The sequence below is a fragment of the Tupaia chinensis genome, unplaced genomic scaffold (assembly GCF_000334495.1).
Source record: "Tupaia chinensis unplaced genomic scaffold, TupChi_1.0 Scaffold143654_1, whole genome shotgun sequence".
Lineage (NCBI taxonomy): Eukaryota > Metazoa > Chordata > Mammalia > Scandentia > Tupaiidae > Tupaia > Tupaia belangeri.
Genome location: NW_006203502.1, coordinates 669,990 through 682,215, shown reverse-complemented (window position 1 = coordinate 682,215; position 12,226 = coordinate 669,990). Strand labels below are relative to the sequence as shown.

General features: G+C 38.6%; 1 protein-coding gene and 2 pseudogenes across 1 annotated transcript; 1 reads left to right on the top strand and 2 right to left on the bottom strand.

Moving 5' to 3' along the window:
- Positions 1–134: 134 nt before the first annotated feature.
- Positions 135–3,304, bottom strand: LOC102498882 (prostaglandin E synthase 3 pseudogene; annotated as a pseudogene).
- Positions 3,305–3,488: 184 nt separating this feature from the next.
- LOC106733116 (60S ribosomal protein L36a-like) lies at positions 3,489–3,809 on the bottom strand. Its single transcript, XM_014582606.1, has one exon. It carries the CDS (start codon positions 3,807–3,809, stop codon positions 3,489–3,491), a length of 321 nt encoding a protein of 106 aa, XP_014438092.1.
- Positions 3,810–7,136: 3,327 nt separating this feature from the next.
- Positions 7,137–9,476, top strand: LOC102488513 (nuclear speckle splicing regulatory protein 1-like; annotated as a pseudogene).
- The last annotated feature ends 2,750 nt before the right edge of the window (positions 9,477–12,226 follow it).

The window sequence follows — 12,226 nt, the reverse complement described above, 5'->3', positions numbered from 1 at the left end:
AAAAACAAACAGGTTGAAAATGGGTTAAAGGAGGCAAATACAGCATCTGCCTTTAGAGCTATCAACTCAGGAATTCTCTCAATTATGAAATCTTGCAGAGAAGTTATTTCTCTTTCTCAAAATCCAGGTGAAGACATTTGCTACTCAAGATCTGGCATTTTTTCATCATCATTGTCTTGTGAATTATCATCTGCTCCATCTACTTCTGGTAAATGTACATCCTCATCACCACCCATGTTGTTCATCATCTCAGAGAAACAATCAAAATTAGACATGTCTTCATCTGAATCATCTTCCCAGTCTTTCCAATTATTTAAGTCCACACTAAACCAATTAAGCTTCGCCCTTTCTTTTGTTAACTTTGGCCATGACTATCCAGATTCTCCTTTCCGTAAACAACATAAAATTGATCTATCCGTTCTTTTATGCTTGGAATCATTTGTATCATACAGTGGAAAAGATCAATTTCATTTAAATGTTTAAAATTATCGCTTCCTCCAAGACAACTGAATATAAGTTTGGATTTTTCAAAATTTACATTAACATCTTTACTGTCTTCAACACAAAATTAAATGAAGACATAGTTCCTTCTATCATACCACTTTGCAGAAGCAGGCTGCTTTGTGAACGGGGCAGGGGGACGGGCGAGTGGGTGGGCGGGCCTCTCCGGTGGTGCCTGCTGGGCAGTCCAATCCTCCCCGGTGGCGACTCCCAGGCGTTTTGTGCCCAGTGTTTTCAGCCTCTGCTCACTCCCCTCAGGCCACAGTGGCAGTGGCAGTGGCAGCTCAACCCAGGTCCCCACTTCCTTTCTTCTTAATCAGTCTACCTAATGGTGTGTCAGTCTTGTTTATCTTTTCAAAGAGCCAGCTTTTGCTTTTATTTATTTTCTGTATAGATAATTTATTTTATATTTCCTTTATTTCTGCTCAAATCTTTATTATTTCTTTTCTCCTGGCATTTTTTGGATGTTGTTGTTGTTTTTCCAGTTACCTGAGGCATGATGTTAGGTTTGCCACCTTTCCATCTTTTTTCTCTTTTTTTTAAATTCTTTTTGTTTTAAATAATTATTTTATTTAACTTTATTTATTTAAATTTGACCAGAGAGAGAGAGAGGGAAAGTGAGAAAGCAAGCCGCCAGGTCCGGGACTCAAACCACAGTCGGCCATGTGGGAGTCCAGTGCTCTTAACCACCATGCCACCAGCTGGTTCCTTCTTTTTCTTTTCTTTCTTTCTTTTTTTTAGATTTATTAACTTATTTATTTAATTCCATTTGTTTTTAATTTTTGACTTGACCAGAGAGAAACACAGAGAGAAAAGGGAAAGTGAGAAAAGAAGCTGCCAGGTCTGGGACTCAAACTGTGGTTGGCCATGTGGGTGGGAATCTAGGGCCTTTAACCACCACATAACTTGCTGGCCCCTCCATCTTTTTCTCATGAGCGCTAAATGCTATTAACTTCCTTCTTATGATGCTTTTGCAATGTCCCAAAGATTACAAAAACTTGTGCACTTATTATCATTTGTTTCCATGAATTTTTTTATTTCAGTCTTAATCTCTTCAGAAGTTGTGATAGCATTCACAAATAGGTTATTTAGTTTCCACGTATCTGTGTATTTTCAAGGGTTTTTCCCAAAATTGATATCAAGTTTAATTCCATCAAGTTGGAGATAATGCTGGATATAGTTTCTATGTCTTTGAATCTGTAAAGATTTGTTTTGTGCCCTATTATGTGGTCAGTCTTTAAGAAGGTACTATGTGGGAGTGAGAAAAATATTTATTTTATGATTTTTGGGTAGGAAGTTCTATAGATGTCTGTCAATTCCATCTGATTTATGGTATAATTTAGGTCCTGAATCTCTACTTATTTTTTGTCTCATTGATCTGTCTAAAAGAGATAATGGGGTGTTGGGGTCCCAACTCTTAGTGTGTTACATTCTATCTTTCCTTTTATCTAGCAATCTTTCCTTCGCATGTTTGAGTGCTCCTAAATTGGGTGCATAGATATTAATATGCATTATATCTTAATAAATTAGCCCTTTTACTATTATGTAATGCCCTTCTTTATAAAAACTTCTTACAGTTTTTGCCTTAAAGCCTATTTTGTCTGAGATCCAGTATCACAACTTCTTTTTTCTGGTTTCTGTTTGCATGGAATATCTTTTTCCAGCTCTTCAATTTTAGTCTATGTATGTTCTGTTCATGAAGTGGGTTTCTTATAGGCAACAAATGGAGGGTTTCTGATTTTTTTATCCACTCAGTCAGTCTGTGTCTTTTGATTGGAGAATATATGCCATTAACATTCAATGTTGTTATCAATATTTCCAGACTTGTCCCCACCACTAAGTTAGCCATTTTCTTGGTTATTTTTGTTCTTTTATTTCTGATTGTCTATCTTTAGTTTCCTTGGTAAAGTACTCCCTTCAGAATTTAGTTTTTTAATATTTCTTTATTTAATTTTATTTATTATCATTTATTTTTTAATAATTTATTTTATTTATTTATTCATTTATTTTGAATTGACCAGAGACAGAGAGACACAGAGAGAGAAAGAGAGAGAGGGAGGCAGTGAGGAAGCAAGCCGCCAGGGCCAGGACTCGAACTGTGCTCAGCCATGTGGGAGTGTCCAGCACCTTAACCATCATGCCACCTGCTGGTCCCCATTATAATTTTTTAAATTTGACCAAACATAGAGCCATGTGGCAGTCTAGCACCCCCAACTACCACACCACCTGCTGTCCCCTCCCTTCAGAATTTCTTGAAGAGCTGGTCTGGAGTTGATGAATTCTTTCAGGTTTTGTTTATCTGAGGAGGTTTTTGTCTTTTCTTCCCATATGAAGGATATTCTTGCTGGCTATAGTATTCTTGGTTGAAATTGTTTTTCATTTAACACTTTGAATATATTTCTCCATTCTTTCCTTGCTTCCATTGTTTCCCACAAGAGGTCCAGTGTTAGCCTGATGGGATAACTTTTGTAAATTATTTGACATTTCTCTCTTGCCAATTTTAGAATCTTTGTCTGTGGTTTTGGCCAGTCTGGCAATGACGTGCCTTGGAGAAGATCCTCTTGGGTTGTTTTCATTTGGGGTCCTTTGTATTTCTTGGGTCTGGATGTTTGAATGTTTCTCTAGGCTTGGAACATTTTCTTCCAGGATAGATTGGAAATATTCCGGAAAATAGGCTTAGTCTATCCATTCTCAATGCCCTTAGTTTATTCACCTTTTAGGATATCAATTATTTGGACATTTAATGGAATCTAGTATTTCTCATATATTATCCTTATTTTTGTTTGTTTGTTTTCACTATCATTTTGGTGTTTATTCCTAGGACAGAGATTCAGTTTTTTCTTTTTTTTTTTTAACCATGAATCAAATTTCCCCGAAAGGGGAATTTTACTGATTACTTTATTTCCTTACAAACAGACCAACTGTAATCAAACAAGGTGAACATTCACCTCAGGATTTTGTCATCTTCATAATAGAAAAGATGAGGCTTAGAACTGGATCACTTGACCCTTTCTCTTCTTATCTCCTTCCAGTTCAAAATGCTCACATCTCTTGATAGCCAGCATTCTCTTAGATCTGCAGTTGGGCTCAACACATTCAAACCTCAGCACAATCTTCTTTGTAGTATTTGCCTTTTTCCGGAAAATAGGCTTAATCTGTCCACCGTAGCCACTCTGCTTCCTGTCGTAACGCCGCTTTCCCTGAGCATACAGAGAATCCTTGCCCTTTTTGTACTGTGTCACTTTATGAGGTTGGTGCTTGCCACACTTCTTACAGAAGGTCCGGCAGGTTTTAGGGATGTTAACCATGCTTGCAAGCCCGCTATCTGGTTTTAGGGATGTTCACCATGCTTGCAGGCCCGCTATCAGCACAAAAAGCAAGATTCGATCTTTATCGTGGTCTAATTTGCTTTTTATACTTTCAAGGAAGGTTTTAATTTCCTGCATTACAGCCTTGATCTCTAACAGTTCCGTTTGATTCTTTTTTTATGGTGTCTATTTATTCTTTCAAATCCTGGAAGGACTTCCTCAGCTCCTGTAGTTCATTGTCTTTTTTCTCTTGTATTTTCTAGAGTTCATTATTGTCTCTTTTCTCTTGCATCTCTTTAAGTTTTGCTGCTATGAATATTCTGAATTTTTTATCTGACATTTCCCCGGGTTCCATTGTGCTGTCTCTGGATGGTGAGGAATTGTTATTCTCCCTTAGGAGAGAGATACTTTCTTGGCTTCTCATATTTCTTGTACCTCTGCAGTGGTTTCTGGTCATCTGAAGGATTACTTGTTTCTTTCCTGTGACCTGCACTTTTGTTGCTGGGACTATGTTTTCCAGATGCCTCCTAGATCCTGGAGCAGACGAATGGGGTATGCAGGTCCAAGGCGGTCTCTGGCCTCAGACCACACACTCGCTTCTGCCTTGCAGGAGCCAGGAAGAAGCCCTGGCATGATTTTCAAGTTCCAGGTCAGAACTCAAACTGCAGTGGGCCATGTGGGAGTCCAGCTTCATAGTCACTACACCACCTTCTGGTCCCTTGACCTTTTTTAAAAATGCCAAACTTTTCTCAAAATGTTTATGCCATCTATTCTCCCAATGTCTGAGCATTCTAGTTGCCCTATATGCTTCACAATACTTGTGTTGCCAGTCTTTTCAATTTTTGCCATATACTGTTCTCATATACTTCTTGAATATTTGTATATCTTTCTTTTTAAATATATGTGTATGTATTAATTTGCTAGGGCTGCCATAGTGAAATGCAAACTGGGTGGATTAAACTTAGAAATTTTTTCACAGTTCTGGATGCTGTTAATCCAAGATGAAGGTGTCATCAGGTCTGGTTTCTTCTCAGGCTATTCTCTGTGGCTTGCAGATAGCTACCCTCTTGCTGCCTCTTCACATGGTCATCCCTCTGTGCATATCCCTGATGACCCCCTCTGTGTCCTAATCTCCTTTGTTATAAGGATACCAGTCTGATTAGATTAAAGCCCACCCTAATGGCCTCATTTTGACTTAAAAGGCCCTTGTGATGTACTGGGTTTAGGGCTTCAACGTACAAATTTTTAGCTTGTTTTTTTTTTCCATTTTTAAATCAGGTTGTCCTTTTTATTGAGTTGTATGTAGTATCTTTCTTTTTGCTTTTGTTTCAGATTAATTTTATTATGTACATCTGAAGTTTACAGTATGATGATAGGGGATATATTGGGTCATCAGAAAAGTCATGATGCATTTTTGCATAGAAAAACAGAAAAAGTGCATTATGACTTTTCTGATGACCCAATACAAAGATACAGAGATATATAACTACATATATGCTGAGAACCATATAATAGAACAAAGATGTAATCAAGAGAAAAATCAGATTGAATGTGAAAACACATTGCATAACAACCAGTTGGGACAGTTTTGGAGCATGAAATCTGGAACACTGGAATGAGGCCAACATGGAAAACTACATGGGTTCTTAATCTCAGGACAGATCCAACAGGAAAAAATATGCACTGTTCCTAGCAAGAGCAATAAGATTGTCCTAGATAACAATAATGGCCTGCATGAGTTAATTTTTTCTTTAAGAGCCTGCTGTTTCTCTTGTAGCATATAGAAAACATTCACCCCACTTCCTGCTTACGATGCTATAAATTGTCTATAAAATAAAGCATCTGGGCTTTTAACCCTTAAGGTTCTGAGTTACCTCATCTCATACTTTTGTGTGTGTCTGTTTCTTTATCCTCTGTGCTGATCTTTTATTCACCCTGTCCACTGGACTGGTTCTGGCAACTGACACCCAAACAGGAACTTGAATGAAAAAGGAGGCATTGAAACAACACTGAAAGTGAAACTATGACACAGAGGTTTGAGGATGGTGAAGAGACTTTCCAGACTGGTAGTAAGTTCTTCCTCAAGGATTAATATAATGACGGTTACATTATAGAACAAGAAATTTCTCACCACTCTACGTAAATGTTTTTGCAAACTTTGTTGAAGAGTTCAGGAGTGAAGGTTTAAAAAAAATTTTGAGGAGCTCTTTTAAATTAGTCCAAAAAAACCACTGCTACTGGTTTCTGGATCAGGAGACTCTTGATCAGAAACAATGGTGACTTATGGTCACACTTCATTGAGTGTACTGAGGAGGAGAATTCATACCCCTGTCTGTTTGGTTTCTGTGTAATTTGATTTCCCTGGCCTTGGGGTCATTACAGTCCTCTTCAGTCTTGCATAACAAGCACTGAGAATCCTTTGAGGAAGATAATGAGGAAAGGCAACCAGAGCCCATTACCAAGGATGAAACCAGATATGAAAATCCCAAGAAAAGGACATAGCTGAAAAGCAGCCTTTTGTAGCTACAAAAAGGCCAAGATACAGCTCTATAGAGGTTTCTACTTTTAAGAAAAAAGGAGGAAGAAATTAGACCCCACTCCATAGGCCAAGATACAGCTCTATAGAGGTTTCTACCTTTAAGAAAAAAGTGGAGGAAGAAATTAGACCCCACTCCACTAAATCCTTTTATGTACCCTGCCTCATTTCAAGATACCGAAATGAGTCCTCAGAAAAGTTCTGTGATAATTCCTAATACAATGTCTGGATCATGACAAGGAATTCGAAAGGCTCGAAGCCTATTTATATCCTGTTACTGTAACTCAGATACCTCCCAATAATCACTATCCACAAGGGAGAATTCAATATGATCACAGCATCATTCCTTTTAAAACACTGAAGGAGTTGAAATAAGATTGTCGATCATAGGGAACTAATTATCCCTACACCATGTGCCTGCTTCAGGGACTTGTGCAAGCTAAAAGACTTATCCCTTGGGATTGGGAGCAAATGGTGCATACTTATTTGATCCCTGATGAATTTTTACAGTTTAGATCTTGGTGGTTAGACTAGGCAGGGCAACAAGGAAATAGGAATGCCACTGCTAATGTGCCTATTACCGCTGAGCAATCGATGGGAAACAGTCAATGGCAAGATGTACAAACACAATTCAGTATAATGACCAAGTGATAATCCAGTTCCATTTGTATTGTTTAAAAGCTTGGGGGGAAAAATTGCTCTTCCTGGATTGACAGTACCTTCTTTTGTACATGTTAAACAAGGTGCCACTGAACCCTATATTAGATTCATTGCTTGTCAACGGCAGCAAGATGGCGATTCCAGGCAGGCAGTATGGGCTTATTTTGCCAAAGAAAACACAACTGTTGCACTCTGTTTTGTAAAAGCCATCAGTGTTTGGGAATGACTCTGATGATGATGACGAGACTTCTGTGAGTGAAAGCCTTCAGCGGGAAGCAGCTAAAAAACAGGCCATGAAACAGAAACGTGAAGCTCAAAAAGTATGAATTGCACCTATTACAGAACTAAGCCTGAAAGTTTATTGATTTTTCTACTTTTACACCCTGTCTCTTTGGCTGCTGCAGAACCATACTGAAATTAAATAATGGCCAGACAAAACTGAGAATCCAGAAGGCCCTTGCAGAAGATTCCACTGCATATGAATATGATGGTATTTATGATGAAATGCAGGGGGGGAAAGGAGGAAAATAATCCCAAATTGCTTTTGGGAAAAGATCGAAAGCCCAAGTATATTCTCAACTTAGTAAAAAGCAGTTGAGATCAGAAAAAAAGGAACAGGAAAAAAAGAGTGGAAAAGAAAATACGGAGAATGAAAAACAGAAAAGGGACAATTTGATGATAAAGAGGCATTTGTGACATCTACTTATAAGAAAAAACTGCAGGAGAGAGCTGAAGAGGAAGAAAGAGAAAAGAGGACTGCCACACAAGAAGCATGTTTGGATGTAACCAAGCAGAAAGATCTCAGTGGATTTTATAGGCACCTGTTAACTCAGACAGTTGGTGAAGAGGAAGTACCTAAATGCAGCTTTCATGAAGCCAGGATTGGAATAAAAGGGGAGAAATCAAGGGGTTACTCTGACGAAGTAAGTTCAGAAAACAATACTACATGAGAAATGCAGTTTCCAGACCGGTATGAAAGTAGAGGAAAATCCAGATGCAGTCTTGACGTTGATGTTAAGAACAGTGATGATGATGAAATGGAAGAAAATAAAGTGCACTGCAGAAGGGAAAAAGTCACAGAGACCTTTGACAATGACTCCAAGCATCACAGGAATCAGATTCACTCATGGTCATCTAGTGAAGAAAGAGGGCATGGTACCATATGCCACATAAAATCCTGCAAGTCAAGAGGACATGAGAAAAGGGAAGATGAGGACCGAAGAGGCAATCCAGAGACCTGGAGAACTACTGCCCTGACTGTGACCATCAAAAAAAAGAAGTATTCTTACAGGCACAGAGAGGTAAGTCATAGAGATTCCCAATGGAAGAAGCATGAACAAGAAGAAAAACTGAGGGGAAGAGATCAAAGAGAAAAAAAAAATGACAGAGAATGGAAAAAGGAGAAATATTCTTCAAGAGAGCAAGAAAGTGAGAGGCAATGAAATGATCTTGACCAACACAGTGAGAAAGGAAGAGAGAAAGAAGAGAAAAGCAAAGAAAAGAAAGAACTAGAGATTCCCAATGGAAGAAGCATGAACAAGAAGAAAAACTGAGGGGAAGAGATCAAAGAGAAAAAAAAAATGACAGAGAATGGAAAAAGGAGAAATATTCTTCAAGAGAGCAAGAAAGTGAGAGGCAATGAAATGATCTTGACCAACACAGTGAGAAAGGAAGAGAGAAAGAAGAGAAAAGCAAAGAAAAGAAAGAACATATGAAAGGAAATGATCTTGACCAACACAGTGAGAAAGGAGGAGAGAAAGAAGAGAAAAGCAAAGGAAAGGAAGAATATATGAAAGGGAGGAAGGAAAGATATGAAAATAATAAATACAGAGACTGGGAAAAATGAGAACTGAGTGTTCAATCTTCAGGAAGAAGTCAAGACAGGGACCAGCAGTTAGTGTAACGGCTATGTCACTGAACTCCCATATATTTGACCACAATTCGAGTCCAGGACCCAATGGCTTAAACTCACGCAGGGCTCATGTGCTTGCGTGCCCAAGATCCTGAGAGGAGAATGGAAAAGAAGGGATTGCGGCATGGCCATCCCCCCTGGGGAGTGATTTCTTCCTCTCTTTCTGGTGCGTGCACATGCCCTATAGCAAAAAAACTCTCAAAAAAAAAAAAAAAGAAAGAAAGAAAGAAGTCAAGACAGAAGAGAAAACAGCCCAAATTCTAGGGCAAAGGATAAGTTTCTTGACCAGGAAAGATCCAACAAAATGAGAAACATATAAAAGGACAATGAAAGAAATCAAGAGAATCCCTCTAGTTCTGAAACATCACTAGGAACAAAACACAGACTCCCACAGGAAAGGCAAGAGAAGGGCAAAGGACAAGAGGGACCCCCTGAGGCAGTGAGCAAGTTTGCAAAGCGAAGCAATGAAGAAACTGTAATGTCAGCTAGAGACAGGTACTTGGCCAGATAAATGGTATGGGTTAATGCAAAGACCAAAATTGAGGAAGAAGATGATTGATAGCTGCCCCAATAGAAAGATGTATAAAAACATGAAAAATTGGAACTCCTGGAACTTGTTGTGTGAAAGGATGAAGGAGTATGTTAACAGTGGTTGGGAGGATATTTTAAAATATATTTTCAAAGTTCATTTTGGGTTTAGATCTTAAAAGTCAGTCCTTTTATCTTGAGTGCTTGGCTAAATTTATTATAGTACTCACCTACCAGTGCTATATTCTTGGCTATTTTCAGTAAAGTATAAGAGTGTACTAGATTTTTATAGGTACTTAATGAGGAAAATTGGTTCTACTGTAACTATTAGAAAGTAATTTTTAAAATCCTTCTAATGTTGCCTTAGTTGCCAGGAGCTGTTTTATAGAAATTGTATTTCAGATAAAAATATGTGGATTTGAACAATAAAGTAGAAAATACTGTTTAATGTTTTAAAATTTGTATGAAGCGTAAAATGTGAATCATACATCTTGTGTAAATAACCTTAGCCCATGGCATCGTTGGCTTAAATGAAAATAAAAATAGTGATATAAAAAATATTCATTGCCTGTCTTCAAGAGAGTCTTGATAAAACTGTGTCACAGCCAGGTTTGCAAGATATGCTGTTACAGTTGCTGGCATATGATAATCCTAATACTGAATGTTAGGCCAGTTAAAACTGCTGTCGGAAATCTGGAAAGTTATATAAAGACTTGTCAGGATACTGGATCTGAAACCTATAAAATGCAATTATTGGCAGAAGCCTTGACCAGCACTTTACAAAAAGGTACTAATAAAGTTAAAGAAAAATGTTTTAATTGTTGGAAGATTGGCCATACACAGAAAGATTATAGATCTAAGCTAAAAGAGATGACAATAATACTGGAACATAAAATTCTAAGGCTAATAAGACTCTAAGGATATTTCCCCACTGTAGAAAGGGTGGTCACTGGGCTAATCACTGCCACTCCAGATTTGATATTGATGGTAACCATTAGAAGATCCAAAAAATGGGAAATGGACAGGGCCTGTCACCAAAAAACAGTGTAGTCCCTCCAGCCCAATATCAGTACTCCCTTCAAATGAATCAATAATAAATATGAATTGCCAAGTCACAGACCTCAATCTGGCCACTATGGGCAGTGCAGCTGAAGATTAACCAGCTAGAGACACTTTGCTATTGACACCTGCTGGTAGCCCCTTTAGACTTCACACTGGAATTATGGGTCACATACCAAAAGAAACAGTAGGATTAATTTTAGGACATAGTAATCTAAATTTCCAAGGGGTAGTTATCCTGGGAGTTGTTTATTTGGACTATCACGGGGAAATTTTAGTTGTTATGACTGTTTCAAAATCTTGGGAAATAGTCACTGGAGATAGGATTGCCCAACTCCTTCTTCTACCATATATTCCTATAGGATATTCACAGAAATGGAGGGTTTGGAAGTACTAATAAGGTTTATTGGCAGCAAAATATCCAGAAATCCCATCTAGAGTGTGCCATTACAGTGAAGGGAAGGAAATGTATAAGGCTGGTTGATACGAGAGCTTATGTTTCTATAATAGTAATAGTAACCAAATATTGGTCTTCTTTGTGGAAGTGTTAGCCTGTACCTACATTTTTTTTTTTTGGAGAGGTTTTTGCTATAGGGTGCGTGCGCTCACCAGAAAGAGAGACAGAGAGACAGAAAGCAAGAAATCATTCCCCCTGGGGGGAAATCCCACAATCCCTTCTCCTCCATTCTCCCCTTGGGATTTTGGGCACACACACACACGTGCCCTGCGTGAGTTTAAGCCACCGGGTCCGAGACTTGAACCGTGGTCGGTTACATGGGAGTCCAGTGACATGGGAGTCCAGTGACATAGCCATTATGCTAACTGCTGGTCCAATGTACCTACTATTTTAATGGGAGTAAGTGAGATGACTAAAATTTGTCATAGTAGAATTTTGACATGTATCAGGTCAGAAGGTCAAGAAAGAACTTTATAACCATATGTGGCAGACATAGTTGTTAACCTGTGGGGAAGAGATTTATTATAACAAGGGGGTGCCTATATTACAATCCCTTTCTTAGAAAAGGACATCAGAGGACCAGCAGATGGCTTAATGGTTACTTTGCTGGACTCCCACATAGTCTACTGCAGTTTGAGTCCTTGACCTGGCAGTTTAAACTTTTAAAGCACCATGTGCGTATGTGTGCGTGCCCAAAATCCTGAGAGGAGAGTGGAAAAGAAGGGATTGCAACATAGCCATCCTCCCTGCAGGGTGATTTCTTGCTTTCTGTCTCTGTCTCTCTCTGTCTCTGTAATGAGCACATGTGCCCTATAGCAAAAATCTCTCAAAAGAAAGAAGGTCAAATACATGATGTCCTCCATGGGCTTTGATCCCCACTTAAGGATTAGGTAAACAACAACAGGGAATTAAAGAATCTCTCACAATTTCTTCCAATAGTAATATCAATGGTTTGGGAGTTATTGAGCATCCATATGCCTTGCCTTTAAAATGACTCACCAATAAACCCATATGAGTAGATCAGTGACCGCTTACTGCTGAAAAAATGGATGCTCTACAAACTGTAGTTAAAGAACAACATGAAGCAGGATACACTGAGGAGTCTACCAGTCTTTGTAACTCTCTGGTTTTTGTAATTAAGAAAAAGTTTGGTGGGGCTGGCAGGTGGTATGGTGGTTAAGGTCTCTGGACTCCCACGTATCTGACCATAGTTAATGGACCTGGCGGCTTGCTTTCTTGCTTTCTCTCTCTGTCCCTCTCTGGTC